Below are 15,623 nucleotides of genomic sequence, written 5' to 3' on the forward strand. Positions count from 1 at the left end.
CCCAGGCAACTTGGTGAGACCTCATCTCTACAATAAATAAAAAATTAGCTGGGCGTGATAGTGTGGACCTGTAGTTTCGTCTACTTGGAAGGCTGAGGCGGAAGGATCTTGAGAGCCCAGCAGGTCGATGCTGTGGTAGCTGTGAGCGTGCCACTGCACTCCAGCCTTGGTGACAGAGTGAGACTCCAACTCAAAAAAAAAAATTCGGTGTTACTACTTACCATAGGAAATGCTGACAGAAAAGAGGGAAGTGAATCTTCCAACTTCTTTGTACTTTCAAACATCTTTGCATTGGTACACATGGAAGAAGTTATTTCTTTACTCTGTTACTCACTGTTCAGCCCTTCATCTGTACTTTGGTACCATCCTCCTGCTATCCTAGAATCCTGTCTGTTACCTCCTGGCCTGCATCTTTAACTTCTCTACTGGCTTTTTTCTCCAAATTCCCTCTGGTCTGTCATCTCAGGAGAAACCCCTACCTTGACCACTTATCCTCTTCTAGCTCCTATCAGTCTCTCATCCCCTCTCAGCCACGCTTCTGGAAATAACACACTGCCCTAATCCACCCAGTGCAGGTTAGCTTCTTTCTCATTTTTCCAAAGACATTCTTATACACTCAGCATGTGTCTGGCAGTGCTGGGTATTTTAACTGCTGAACCAGGCTTGACTCAAGGCACTATTCTAGAAACCAGCAACTTACTCTCCACCTCAGTGTCACCATGGCTCACTCAGCTGCCCAGTCCAGAGCCTGAGGACTCATTTCACGCACTTTCCCTTCACTGTGTATGATTGCCACGCTCGTTTGCAAATCCTTGCAGGTACAACCTACTTAACACCTCCCATAGGCACCACCCTGCCCCATCTCCATTTCTGCCAGTCCTCACATCTCTTGCCTTAGCTCAAGCCCTCAGATTGCTGCTGTGGCTTAATTGGGGCAGGACTCCTTCCAGACCATATTCCACACTTTATCACAGGGACCTCTCTAAAATTCAAATCTAATCATCACGCTTTGACCTACAGTGACATTCATATCATTCGTTGATTGATGGAGTCAGACTCTCACTGTGTCACCCAGGCTGGAGTGCAGTGGCACAGTCACAGCTCACTGCAGCCTTGACTTCCTGGGCTGGAATGACTTAACTGATCCCTCCACCTCAGCCTTCTGAGTAGCTGGGACTACAGGCATGTGCCACCACACCTGGCTAATTTTTAAATTTTTGTAGAGATGCAGTCTTGCTATGTTGCCCAGGCTGGTCCCAAACTCACTGGCTCAAGGAATTCTCTTGCCTCAGTCTCCCAGTATGCTGGGGTTACAAGCATGAGCCACTGTACCTGGCTGATTTTCTTAGCTTTCATGGTAAACTCCTTAGCTTAACATATAAATTTCTTAATGGTGTGGATCCCTGTGTATTTTTCTTGGTTCTTCATGTACCACTGGCCCAAATCATCCTAATGGCAAACCTTGATTGAACTCTTTATATGTCATACACTGTGCTAGGTGTACTACTTCTCATTTAAGCCTCGCATCAATTCAGCGTGGATTTTGCCTGTTGTACAGATAAGGAAATTGAGACTTAGAGAGGTTAGGAAACTTGCCCCAGATAAGTGACAGAACCAGGTTCAAACTCGGACTGTTTGGTGCTCAAGTCCAAACATTTAAGTGAATTACCAGCATGATTCAAAGCATGAACTGGAAGCACCTACCTCAAAATTCCCTGGATATTTGTTAAAATGCAGATTCCTTGGCTTATCTTCCTTGACCTGATGACTCAGACTCCTTGGGGGCAACTCCTTGAGCTCTGCATCTTAAACAGGCACTTCGGGCAAGGTACAAGGCACAGTATTACTGTCCTTTACAAGAGGGGGACCCCAAAGAACCCAGAATTTATTTATTAAAAACTGTGTATTTGTTCTTACATGTTTAAACTTCAGTCATCTTCTAAGACCTCTCCGTTTGATGCAGTACACCTGTTGGGATGCTTTTTCCACTGCTCAAAACAGTTTTTGAACTTGTCGATGTGGATGCCTTTTAGTATGTCTGCCTTTTTTCATTTCAGCTCTTCCACATCGGCAAAACATTTCCCTTTAAGGACTTTTTTCATCTGTGAAAACAAAAAAAAAGTCACTCGGGGTGAGATCTGGTGAATAGGGAGGGTGGGGCACAGGAGTCATGCTGAACACTCAACACAGTGTGGACAGATGCTCTTGGAAATCACCCGTCATGAAATGGGCAAACAGGTTGAAAGAATCTCCAAAAACAAAATCTCGGAAGCCTAATGCAGCCTCTCACAAAAACACTAGCTGGTACTCTGATGCCAATGGGTTCCTAGAACACTTCCCTAGTGAAGGAAGCCAGTGCTACAAGGGGCCCACCCTCCAAAAAATAATTCCGGCTCTTCTTGGGTCCCCCTCATATGTGTACTTTGGAGCCTCTCATAATTCTTCCTATAATGCCCCTTACTGTTCCTCTGCTCCATGCCTTTGCTCAAGCTTTGCCACTTGCTGGAGCATTCTTCCTTCTTTATCTCTCAAGACTCAGCCTTAGTGACTCCTCTCCTGAAAAGCCTTCCTTAATTCCTCGGGCCAACTTCAAAGCCCCTTCACTGCTCCTAGAACTCCGGGTGCAGCCGTCTCTGGAAGCACTTTGACGTCTCATAACCCTTAGCTTCCTATTTGCCCCCTCACCAGAACATAAGCTCCTCCACCCTATTCATCTGGCTCTCCAGCAACCTTGTACAACCCCCCACCATAGTGTATGCTGATCAAATGTTCATCAGGTTCACTTCCAGGGTCACCTTCCTGGTCCATCCCCTTCCGATAGGCCACAGTGGGTAAATGCTGCATTTTAATTGTTTCCATTAGGAACATGTTCAGCTGCAAATAGCAGAAAGCCCAACTCATCATGGCTAAGTGATAAAGACATTTACTTATCCTCACATCCCAGAAATGTAAAGGGGAGAGGGTCCAATTTTGGTACAAGGGATCCACTCTGCCAGCAAGTTTCCAGGATCTTTCTGTTCTGCCTCTTGCAGAATGTTGTTACCTTTGTTGAATAAGATGACTAGCCAGTTTCACTTGTTCTTAGATTGTTCATTTGACATACATATAACATTAAATTCCCTGAATCAGTTATTTCCATTTGTAAGCTTCAGTTATTGAAAGACTATAAGCATGTATAAATGTATTTTGCTTGTTTTTGTTTTTTGTCTTAAGTCAGGGCCTCACTCTGTCACCCAGGATGGAGTGCTCTGGCGCAATCATAGGTCACTATAACCTTGAACTCCTGGGCTCAAGAGATTTGTTTTTCCACCTTAGTCTCTTGAGTAGCTGGGACTACAGGTGAGTGCCAGCACACCCGCCTAATGTTTTAAAAATTTTTTGGTGCCGGGCTCGGTGGCTCAGCCTGTAATCCCGCGCCTTGGGAGGCTGAGGTGAGTGAATTGCCTGAGCCCGCGGGTTTGAGACCCGCCAGGGCAACTTGGCGAGACCTCATCTCTACAATACATCAAAAATTAGCCAGGTGTGGTAGTGCGCGCCTGTAGTTCCAGCTACTTGGAAGGATCACCGGAGCCCAGCGGCTCGAGGCTGTGGTGGCCGGGAGCGGCCACTGCACTCCAGTCTGAGCAACAGAGTGAGACTCCAACTAAAAAAAAAATATATTTTTCTGGTAAAGACAGTCTCACTATGTTGTGCAGGATGGCCTCAAACTCCTGGCTTCTTCAAGCAATCCTCCCACGTTGGCCTTCCAAAACAGAGTGCTGGAATTACAGGCATGAGCCACTGTACCTAGCCAATACATTTAATTTTCTTAAGAACTTCTAATGCAGAACAGAGCAGACAAATTTTTCTATACACTGATGCAACTGTAGAAATGGGATCAAACTATGGTAAACCAATTGTTTCAAAGAGTTCAAAACTTTTTACAAATTTAATCAAATTATCTTTCAATTGTCAATGTAACAGTACCAGTGTATAATCAATTACATATTTCAAACTGAAATCACAAGGTGAAATTGACAGATTCTCAACTATGCCAAATTCTCTTAAACATTACATAGGCTTTAAGTAACAAATCACATTGTCATAAAGCTGATGTATTTTCTCATACTTCTACATAATCCTTTCAACAATGGGGAACTCAAAAAAACCTGGAATTTACTTAAAAATTATATATTCTTACATGTTTAAACTTCAGTCACCTTCAAAGTACTCTCCCTTTGATGCAGTACACCTTGAACTTGTCAATTTTGATGCCTTTTAGTGCTTCTGCCATTTTTTTCTTTCACCAATTCCACATGAACAAAACATTTCCCTTTGAGGACTTTTTTCATCTGGGGAAACAAAGTTACTTGGAGCAAGATTGATTGATTAGGGAGGGTGGGGCACAAGGGGGTCATGTCATTTGGGTCAAAAACTGCTGAACAGGCCAGATGTGGTGCCTCAAGCTTAATCCCACCACTTTGGAAGGCTGAGGTGAGAGGACTGCCTGAGCCCAGGGATTTGAGGCCAACCTGGGCAACTTGGTAAGACCTCATCTCTACAATATGTCAAAAAAAAAAAAAAAATTAGCTGGGCATGGTGGTGCGCATCTGTAGTTTCTGCTACTTGGAAGGGTGAGGCGGAGGGATCAGCAGAACCCAGCAGGTCAATGCTGGGTGGCTGTGAGCATGCCACTGCACTCCAGCCTGGGCAACGGAGTGAGACACCAACTCAAAACAAACAAAAAAGACACACACACAAAAAAAACCTGCTGAACACTCAGTGCAGTGTGGGCAGGTATGCTTGTAAATCACCCATCATGAAATGGGCAAACACATTGAAAATATTTCCAAAAAAAAAAAATTCACTGAAGCTAAACGCAGCCTCTCACAACAATGCTAGGTGGTACACTGATGCAGATGGGATCCTAGAACACTTGCCCCGTGGAGGGAGCCTGTACTACAAGGGGCTGGTCCTCTAAAACATATTTCCAGGTTTTCTTGGCCCAAATTTTATATATATATATATGGCAGAAAAATGTCGCATCTCGGAATAATCCTACAAAATTACTTGTATTTGGATCAATGATATATGTTTAAAGATGCTCATTGTAACCTTGTTTGAAGTAATGAAACATTGGAAGCAACCCAAATGCCCACTAAGTGTACACTAGTTCAATAAATGTGGCACATCATATATGGATCAGCATTGAAAGAAGTCCATCATTCAACACCTAGAATGGCTTCTGGCATGTAATGAGCTCTCAGTAAATATGAATGAATGAATAAGGAGCCCAGAGCAACTTGCTGTGCTGTTTGTTTTTTTCACCCATTCACTCATTCATCTATTCATCATTCAGCCACTACTCTTTGGGGATAATGATGAACGCAAACAGACCCGGATACTTCACTCACAAAATATACGGTCTATGAGAAAATATAGTCATTAGTTTTTACAAATTTCAAATGGAGGAAAACTAACATGAGTTATAAAGAAAACACTATTATGAGATTCTATTCTTGGACAATGCAGCATACTTTTGGATATTTAAAGTAAACAAATGTACTTGTGTATTATATACATGTATTAGTAAATACATTGGAAAATTTTGTTTGAATCTATGATAAATCTACCAAAGGTTATAGGGTTGCATGGGGTTAGGTGTGATTTTCACTCTCTATATAAATACCTCTCTGTATTATGTTTTAAATTATTAAATAATTACTATTTTTAGAGACATGGTCTTGCTCTGATGCCCATGTTGGAGTGCAGTGGCACAGTCATAAGTCACTGTAGCCTTGAACTCCTGGACTCAAGTGATCCTCCTGCTCAGCCTCCAGAGTAGCTGGGCATGGTGGCACACACCTGTAATCCCAGCTACTCTGCAGGTTGAGCAAGAGGATCCTTGAACCCAGGAGTTCAAGGCTACAGTGGACTGTACTCAAACTCCTGGACTCAAGTGATCCTCCTGCCTCAGCCTCCCAAAGGGTTGGATTCCAGGGGTGAACCACTATGCCTGGAAGTGTCTGTTATCTGAAATTTTCTTTCTTTTCTGTGTTTTTTTTTTTTTTTGGTTAGAGTCTCACTGTGTTGCCCAGGCTGGAGTGCAGTGGTACACTCATGGCCACCGCAGCCTTGATCTGCTGGGCTCAGGTGATCCTTCTGCCTCAGTTTTCCTTCCAAGTAGCTGGAATCACAGGCGCATGCCACCACACCCAGCTATTTTTTAAAAATTTATTGTAGAGATGAGATCTCATCAAGTTGCCCAGGTTGGTCTCGAACCCCTGGGCTCAGGCAGTTCTTTCACTTCTGCCTCCCAAAGTGCTGGGATTACAGGTGTGAGCCACCACACCCAGCTGAAATTTTTTTCAATACTTGTGTCTTGCTTTTGTAATTAAAAGTATAAATGTTTATATTTTAAACCCAAATAAACATTGTTCACATTTGTGTAACAAATAGTGTTCTCAAGGCAATGGGAGGAAGAAGGTAAATTTACATGCATGCTTGCCTGAGAAGAAAAGACATAGTGGGTCTACAGGTGTTATGGTAGGCAGAAATCTAAGATGGTCCCCAAGATTCTTAACACCTGGTGCATATGCCTCTCAGTTATTCAAACACTAGTCTCAGTGTAGCCATGAGAAGATTTTTCAGGTGTTAAGTTTTGAATCAGTTAACCTTAAATTAGGGAGATTATCATAGGTGGACCTGACCCAATCAGGGGAGTCCTCAAAGGAACTCGGAGAGATATAAGCAGAAGAAACTGTCCTGCTGACCTTGAAGTAGCACTGAGGACCTGAGGACAGCCCCCAGCTGACACCAACAAAAGAGCCCGGACTTCAGACCTATAACCAGAAGAAACTAAGTTCTGCCAACAACCAGTAAGCTTGGAAAAGGACCTCAACCCTCAAATAAGATCACATCCATAATGACTTGAATTCAGCCTGATGAGACCCTGCTCCATTCCTGGACTCTTGATTCAAGGGAATTGCGAGACAATAAATTTGTGTTGCTTTAAATCACTAAAAGTGTGGCAGTTTGTTATACAACAATATGAAGCTAATACAGCTGGTAATGGGAATTAAAATTGCTTACAACCTACAGCCTGATTTGTATGTTCCCAGACTAATACTTAAGAGTTTTAAAAAAAAAAAAGAGAGACATTGAGAAATGCTGTACTACCTGACAAATAACTAGGTAATGGAATAAAGCTTGTATCTAGTTCAACTATATTCCGTCAATAGTCTTGCCCAGAAATTTATTTTTCCTCATGACTACAAATGACTATGCAATTGCCTTGAAAACATTGACCTTTCCAGAAATCTTTTTACAAATCTTTCCTTTAGGGATGTAACTTAATATAGTCCATGAGCATTTCTGTCCCTGTGTTAGTCATAGTCATTGTTACCCTGGAGAACTTGTGTGGCCTGTCCTCTGCATGAGTTTCTCCTCTGTGTATGCTGTTGCTATCTTCCTTAACCACCCTCCATGTTTTCCTCCTCCCTTTATTCCTTGTTTTGACATTTGGGCAGAAGCTGAACATGTACCCTCTGAGGAAAAGAGTCTCAGACTCTTATAGAAAACCTTGACTCTTCCATGTAGGAAACCAACTATCTTTAACCTAGTTTATTAAATAAGGTGGTTTGCATTAAATATTAACCTGTAATGGCCAGTTGTTTTTCACTTCTGTATACTATCCACCAAAATAAAATTAAACAATGTTTTATTTGGAGGAAAGGAAAATAAATCACAAACTGCAATGAAGTATGGGATTGAGAATTTTTTTCCTCTTTAGAGTATGAAGCTGAGCAGCCTCCATTTCCAGAAGGATACCAAGTCAAACAAGAAGCTGTGATTACTGTGAGTATTTCCCAGGCCTCAGCCTAAATACTGAGAATAGCACTGATGGCCAGTGAACATCAGACAGTGTCATGAGTTAGGGATGGGGGCAGGGAGACAGTGGAGCTAGAACTACAATCCTGGGACCCATGCTAACTCCACTACTAACAGTATAACTTTGGCATTACCTAACCTCTTTGAGCCTTAGTTTCTGCAGCTATTAAATGGGGCATATAATCCTTGACTAATTCACAGAGCCTCTTTGGGGCTCAAATGAGATTCTGGATGAGAAAGACCTTTACAATGGATCCAGTACCATGTCCACATCAGGGACAGTTGGAGATATAGCAGGTTTCTCTCTACGTGCCAGGGTGGACAAGATGAAGACTGTGCTGTGCTAAGGGAGAGAGGGCCAAGGATGGGGTAGCCAGGAAGGCCCTCAAGAAGTCCTCCTTGGAATTTAAGTGGGGACTTAATGAAGTTTAAAAGTTTAAGAAAACTCTGAGAGATGAAGGGACTTGAAGAGGGTCACAGGTGTGGAACCAAATCCTAAGTCTCTAGACGTTTAGTAACTTCCATTACTGCAGCTACCTCTGATAGCCATTCTTATGTCTGAAAACTCTTTCTTGTTCTGTGATTGTGCCTTTTTCATAGCATCTTGTTCTTATTTTATGGATGCCATTCTTTCTCAAATTTCTCTGCAGATACTAATTACAGTTCTTTTCTCTGAGTTATTGTACTTCTAGGGTCAGTTGTTCTTTTTATAGATTTTTTTTGGTATAGATAGGGTCCCACTATGTTGTCCAGGCTGGTCTCAAACTCCTGGCCTCAAGTGATCCTCCTACCTTGGCCTCTCAAAATTCTGGGATTATATGCATAAGCCATCATGCCTGGCTCTATTTATAGCTCTTTGTCTCTTATACTATTGATTTTCTTGATCTGTGCAGAGAACTTTGTTTATTCAAAATTTAAAATGGGGGACTGAATGGATTTTTCTATATAGCGGATATATTAGGTTCTCCATAGAGACAGAACCAATAGGATATATGGAGAGGGAGATGAGAGGAGATGTATTAGGGAAATTGGCTCACACAAGTTTGGAGGTTGAGAAGTCCTACAATAGGCCATCTGCAACTTGGAGAAGCAGGGAAACCAGTGGAATGGTTCAGTCCAAATCCGAAAGCCTCAGAACCAGGGAAACTATCAGTCCAAGACCAAAAGCCTCAGCGCTCCGAAGGCTACTGTTGCAAGTCCTGGAGTCCAAAAACCAGAGAACCAGGAGTTCTGAGGCCCAGGACAGAAGAAGACAGTATCCCCACTCCATAAGAAAGAACAAGAATTCGACAAGGCTCGGTGGCTCAGCCTGTAATCCCAGCACTTGGGGAGGCCGAGGCGAGTGGATTGCCTGAGCCCGCGGGTTTGAGACCAGCCCGGGCAACTTGGTGAGACCTTGTCTCTACAATAAAATAAAAAATAGCCAGGCGCGGGAGCGCGCTCCTATAGTTCCGGCTACTCGGAAGACTGAGGCGGAGGGATCAGGTCGACGCCGAGGTGGCCGTGAGCATGCGTGCCACGGCACCGCAGCCTGGGTGAAGGGGTGCTACTCCAAGTGGGGGCGGGGGGAGGGTCGCCCTTCCTCTACCTTTTGTTCCTTCCAGGCCCTCAGCCAATTGGAAGCTACCTGCCCACACTGAGGGCGGAGCTTTCCCACTCAGTTCACTGACTCCTGCACTAGTCTCCTCCAGAAAACCCTCCCAGATACATCCAGGAATAATGTTTTACGGGCTACATAGGTATCCTTTAATCCAGTCGACTCCTAAAATTAACCGTCTCTACGGGTGTGGTCTTCCTCCACTGCTGTAATGTGAGTTTCTTTTCTGGATGATTCTCTTCTATGAATAGGAAAACACCGGAAACTCGTGAAGAATAAATGCCCACCGGAAGACTTCACAACAAGCAGGCTGAGAGTCAGTACTTTGGGATTGGGCAGGGAGTCTCCAAATCGATTTCTTTTTTTCTCACCACCAGCATGATACCCAAAGTAGTTCTACTCCCTACCAGGATGTTTGTTTCATTTGTTTCCAGGCCTCATCCCTGTTCCTTTTGGATATCTTTGCAAATCCCTCATCTACTGATATGCCTCCTTTTATCTATTAGGGGTTTATTCCTTGATTGCTATTTATAGGTGTCTCAGGAGGGGAGGGAGACAAAGATTTGAGTTCAGTGTACCCCTTTGAGTCTAAAGTCTGATACCAAATTTTATTCCTTTGTAAGTTTGTAAAAGAAAAATACAACGATGTCAACTTTCTCTGAGTTGACTACCTCCCCCATCTGCCGCCAGGTTTCACCATTGGGGGAAATGCTTTCCCAAGGCTTCAATACAGAGCACTGTTTTCCAGTTTCCCATTTCACCATGATCTCACAGACACCCTGTCCTCAAGATAAACCGGAAACAGTCGATCCAAAAACATGTGAGTAAGGAAGTGACATTTCATCCTTTATTGTTTGAGGTCTGTAATATTGTAAAACCACAGGGTGGGGATGGGGTGGACAGTTAGACCTCAGGGAAACCACATAAATAAGAAAAATGTGATCTTGTTTAAAATTTTAAGAGAAGTAGCATTTATTTACTTATTTATCTTTAAGGTTAAAATGTAATAAAGATAAGTACCAACAAGCATACCTTGATTCTACATGAAATACAAAGGGAGGAAAGAAAGGGGTGAACAAATGTAAAAAGTAGGAGAAAATACCATGCTGCCCCGCCTTGTGTGTGGAAGCCCGAGGCCTGGGCTGCAGATCTGATGCCCAGTTCTTTGGGCCTCCCTGGTGCCAGGTCCTTTCCTACTGGTTTGTTCTGTGTCCCCGCTAGCATGTGTTGTGCCTTGGCCAACCTGCATTACTGTAGCCCCCAGACCCTGTTTGTTTTATTTCTGCCCCCAGTTCCTCCCTGGCCTCAAGTCCTACCACACTCTCCTTGCTTTTGTCCCTCCAACCACACTGGCCTCCTTGCTGTTCCTGCCTGGGGGCTGTAAGGAGTTGGTGGACCTGGCCTTGTGTAGGACCCTGTCTGCATCCCCACCAAACTGCAGAGGCTCAGAGGAACATTTTAAGTTTCTTTAGTTATACAGCCCAACTCAGCAGCCTGGAGCAAAATATTCATGTAACATTTAAGGGCATGTTATTGAATGGACAGTACCTTTTTCTAGCTCAGAAGTAAATATTTCTCCCAGATTAACTTGGGCCATTTGGGATTTGCAGTGGGACTTTTTCTATTTGTTTTAGGTTCCCCCAAAGAATATTTGGAAACTTTCATCTTTCCAGTCTTGCTTCCCGGAATGGCTAGCCTGCTTCACCAAGCAAAGAAAGAAAAATGTTTTGAGGTCAGTTTTTTGGCAGGGTTCTTTATTTTTAAATTCTCAATAATTCATTTTCATCAGATGATAGCTCATTATCTCAGTATCATCAAGTTGTTCTTAAAATGGTTCCTTCGGGAGGGAAAACTGCATTTTAGGTCACATACCCAACTCCAGCCATGCCATGTAGTTGTGCACATACATGCGCTGCCATCTGTCTGGTCACTTGGGCTCCAGAGATGTTTTCCGCCATGCTTGGCCTCCCCGCCTGCCCTTCTCCTGTACAGTTTGGCATCTGCCAGGTTTCTTGGGTCTTCCAGTTCTGTTTACAACCTGTACTAATTAGAACTCTCCTTACCTGTTATCTGGCTTGGGTTGATTTTCCTTCTCTGGCCTTTCCCTGCTCTACTTCACACCAACTATCTTGCATGTACCTTGCTTCCGAAGAAGCCTGGCATGCAATAAGTGCTTAATAAATGGCAGTCATTATCACGCTGCCACCAGTTATCTGAATCAATGGGTGCAGGCCCTAGAGGTTCCCTCTTTTCTACAGTTCACAAGACACTTTGGGTGCATGTGTCCCCCACACAGTCTTGGATTCTAGAATTTTGGATGACCTACACAAAGAGTCAAATAGCATTTCATTTTTGACCAAGCACTTGCTTTGTGCCAGGCTCTCTGAGTGCCTTACCACCTGTTATTTCAGTTAGTCCTCTCAACAACCCTGTGGGCTTCCTTATCTTACTACTGTCTGCCTTCTGCAGAAGAGAAAACAGAGGGACAGAGAGGTTTAAAATGTGATCCAGGGTCAATGTCAGAGCTAGGGCTCAAATCCAGATTAAATGATTCAAATTGATGCTAAAAAAATAAAAATTTGGCAGTCATTACAGTGCAAACCCCGGTTGATTTGATACATCATGGGATCTATAAAAGCATTCCCAGTTATTGGTGTCACCAAGTAGCTGCCCTTCAGCACCGGGTTTCTGTCAGAGAGGAACTGCATATACCCTGATGGTACTTTTATAGACTGAGGAGACAAAGTTTTCACATTTTCTAGCAAATACTCCATTTTTCTTTAGTGATGGCTTGACCTTATAATGTCCCTCCTGTCTCTTGATCATGCCATATTATACCTCCCCCTAACAGCCTGCCAGATGATTGACTCCATATAACATTCCTTTGACAGTCTTCGCCATAGCAATTGTGTCTTTACTTGAGGCAAAAATGGATTATGAGACATCAGTCAGAATTTGGGTAGCACTCTTATGAATGAGGGATTCGGGACACACCTCTGGCCATGGTACACCACTTGATAACTGTGGATTTACATAAGGAAGCCAGTAGCCCTTGGCCTGACTTTTAAGACCCTGCTTCCTTCCTTCCTTCTGGTCTCATCTCCCTCTGCTCTCTTTCCCCGATGGTACCCTTCGGCTGAGCAGAACCACTAGGAGTTCCTTGGACCAGCCCCCCACTTCACAGCCTCTGTGCATCTGTTCCTTCTTTTTTTAGACAAAAATCCTCGAGCTCCTCTTCTCTGCATATTTAAGTTCTCCTTGTTTATCCAAGCTCAGCTCCATGACTTCTCTTTCAGGCTTCTAGTTCCCTGCTGGGCTCAAACTAAAAGTAATTGATCCCAGCTCTCAGATTTCAGAGTAGTTCATCTGTTCCTCATTTTATGGTAAATTAAGACATCCTTAATTAAAACATTCTTAGCCCACATAGACTTAATTTTATACATGTCTATCTTCCCCTGTATTTAAAGTTCCTTAAGGACAGATGCCTCATATATTCAGGACCTAGTATACTCTACCCAATGCCTGGAGCATGGTGAATGTATTGTTGACCCTCAATAAATGTTGAATAAATGATTGCATGGTTGGCCATAAGGGAGCTTCGCTTTTACTGTGACCTTGACCAAAACCCAGCTTCCTCCTATCTAGGAAGGCTATTCTATTGGACAGGTGAGGGGTGAAGGAAGAAGACATCCATCTATTTCATGAGTTTATTCAGTAAAGGAGAGCAGTAGGTGGTGAAAGGCACAGCCTGACCTCCCCACAAAGATGAATTAAGCAAATAATTAGTAAACTGGTCCTTGGTTACAGCACAATAGCTAAGAGCAAGACTGGCATCAAGGTTACCTGATTTTGAATCCATCTCTGTCCCAGCTGGCTGCACAGCCTTGGACAAGTCATTTCCTCTTTCTGGGACCTCATCATTTCTTTATGTGTAAAATGAGGCTGATCATAGCACCTGCTCATGGGATTTTTAATGCAGATAAAATGAGGTAGCCTTTGTGAATGCTTAGGCCAGTCCTTGGAACATAGGGAAAACTCGATAAATGTTAACTTACTATTTATTGATAATGTTACTATCGCACAGGTGCTATTCAGGTAAGGTGAGTTACACCTGTTACTTGACTGGCCTCACTTTTATTCCTTGGTCACCTGGAGGCTTGATTCAGGACTTGGTCTCAGCTCCCAGAAAAACCATCCAATTCTACAACAATTTCACGTCATTTCATGGGGAGGTGGGGAAAAGGGTTTTATTTGCACTTATCAAGCAATGCTTCATTAATCCTTTCTAGAAGAATTTGTGTTCTCTCCAGGCACCTCCTCCCTCACAACCTCTGCAGACGCTTCTGAATCCTGAAGAAATCAGCTTGCCTCTCAGCTTGCATAGCCCCCTCAGCAAGGCCAAAGACCAGCATTCAGCTCACTCATCCTCCCTTGAGTTACAGTTCAACCATCATCTCTAGCCCTTGGGAGTGGGAGTGGGCCTGGGAGCTTCACGTCTCTCACTTCAACAAAGATCCAGTTAAAAGACTTTCTTCATATTGCTCTGTCAGCGATGCTTAGTTCTGACATACAGGCCTGGAGAGTTCGATCTAGGAAACCTCAATCTGCCTCTTTGTCCTGACTTGCTACTACAGACCTGGCTGTCCTGTTTGAGCCAGGAAGGACAACAGTGATCACATCCCCTATTTTCATCGACATGAGAGGGCATTCTGCAAAAGGGGGCTATAAACAGAAAAGCCTAGGAAAATAAATATCCGCTTTTCAGATACTGATGATCAAATCCAGGCAATCTCTCTCCTCTCACTGTGGTTTGACTACTGCTATGATCCTCATCAAAAATTGTATTGGGCCAGGCACGGTGGCTTACACCTGTAATCCCAGCACTTTGTGAGGCTGAGGCAGGAAGATTGCTTGAGCACAAGGGTTCAAGACCAGCCTGGGCAACATAGCAAGACCTCGTCTCTACAAAAAATAAAAAAATTAGCTGGGCATGGTAGAGCAAGCCTGTAGCTACTCAAGAAGCTGAGGCAGAAGAATTGCTTGAACCCAGAGGTTGAGGCTACAGTGAGCTGTGATCTATGCCACTCCAGCCTGGGTGGCAGAGTAAGACCCCCACTTAAAAAGAAAAAAGGTATCCACAGTCAGAGAAGCGATCTCACCTGTTAGCTGCCCACTGTGTCAGCACTGCTCAAAATGCTTTCCACGCTTCACCTCATTTCACCCTCACCACAACCCTCTGAACCAGATCCTCTTTATCATCAACCCTCTTTTATAGAGGAGGGCCCTGGGACTTGGGAAGTTGAGCATTGCTCAAGGTCACCCAGGTAGTAAGTGATACACATCTCTTAGGTCACCCAGGTAGCAAGTGATACACATCACCCCTGTAGTAAGTGATACACAACCAGCCTGGAGCCTGGGATTTCCTCCCTCCCAGGCTGTTCTCTAAATAGCTATCAGAGATACTGATTTTTTTTTAATTCATAGCTATTTTCTGGAGAACAGATTGCTACTTGCCTTAGATTATAAAATTAAAATTGCTTCTAATTCTTCCCTATTTTTCATTTGCTCATTTGCTTTCCCCTGACTTAATTCTTGTCCACTCTTCATAACTGACCTTCCCCTCTTCTATGTGGTGTCAAACAGGTGCCGGGTGTGGTCGAGTGAAATGGGAATGGGGTTGGGGCTGAAGAGCTGGTCAGGGAGCAGAACCAGCTTGGCCCTGCCACAGGCAGATGGCTTTGTCTCTGGCTTCTGTTTCTGCTGCTAAGTGAGACAGACCACACCATCTCACAAGACACATTTCAGCGATTGTATCACTTTTCTTACCTTGCTGTTGACCAAAGTATGTTCAGTGTGCTGTGCCTTTTATTAGAGTGAACAAAGGATGGGAGATAATGATTAAACAATGAAATGAGAACAATTGAATGGATCTTTCTTTGCATACATGTAAAGAATATTGCAAGCAGGTTAAGTCACTCAAGTTTAGGTCTGTTCAGCAAACATTCGTTCAGCGCTATTATGTGCTGATCATGGGGCCAGACCCCAGGAACACAGAGAGGATGAGACATGTCCCTGTCCTCCAGAAAACCACAGCCTTTGTCATTAAGCCTTTGTAGGTGAAGGATAAAGATGAACTAAGGTCGTTGTTGTTTTTCTC

At 43.6% G+C, this 15,623-nt stretch overlaps 1 protein-coding gene across 1 annotated transcript in view; it reads left to right on the forward strand.

Moving 5' to 3' along the window:
- The window catches only part of IQCK (IQ motif containing K), a 134,057-nt gene that overhangs the window by 3,411 nt on the left and 115,023 nt on the right, over positions 1-15,623 (forward strand). Inside the window, exons 2-4 of the mRNA XM_021714492.1 lie at positions 7,772-7,836; positions 10,157-10,286; positions 11,101-11,198. Coding sequence (XP_021570167.1) covers positions 7,772-7,836; positions 10,157-10,286; positions 11,101-11,198 — 293 coding nt within the window. The remainder of the gene's footprint in view (positions 1-7,771; positions 7,837-10,156; positions 10,287-11,100; positions 11,199-15,623) is intronic.

The sequence above is a fragment of the Carlito syrichta genome, unplaced genomic scaffold (assembly GCF_000164805.1).
Source record: "Carlito syrichta isolate Samal-C Ts95f unplaced genomic scaffold, Tarsius_syrichta-2.0.1 Scaffold95881, whole genome shotgun sequence".
In the NCBI taxonomy this organism is placed as follows: Eukaryota; Metazoa; Chordata; class Mammalia; order Primates; family Tarsiidae; genus Carlito; species Carlito syrichta.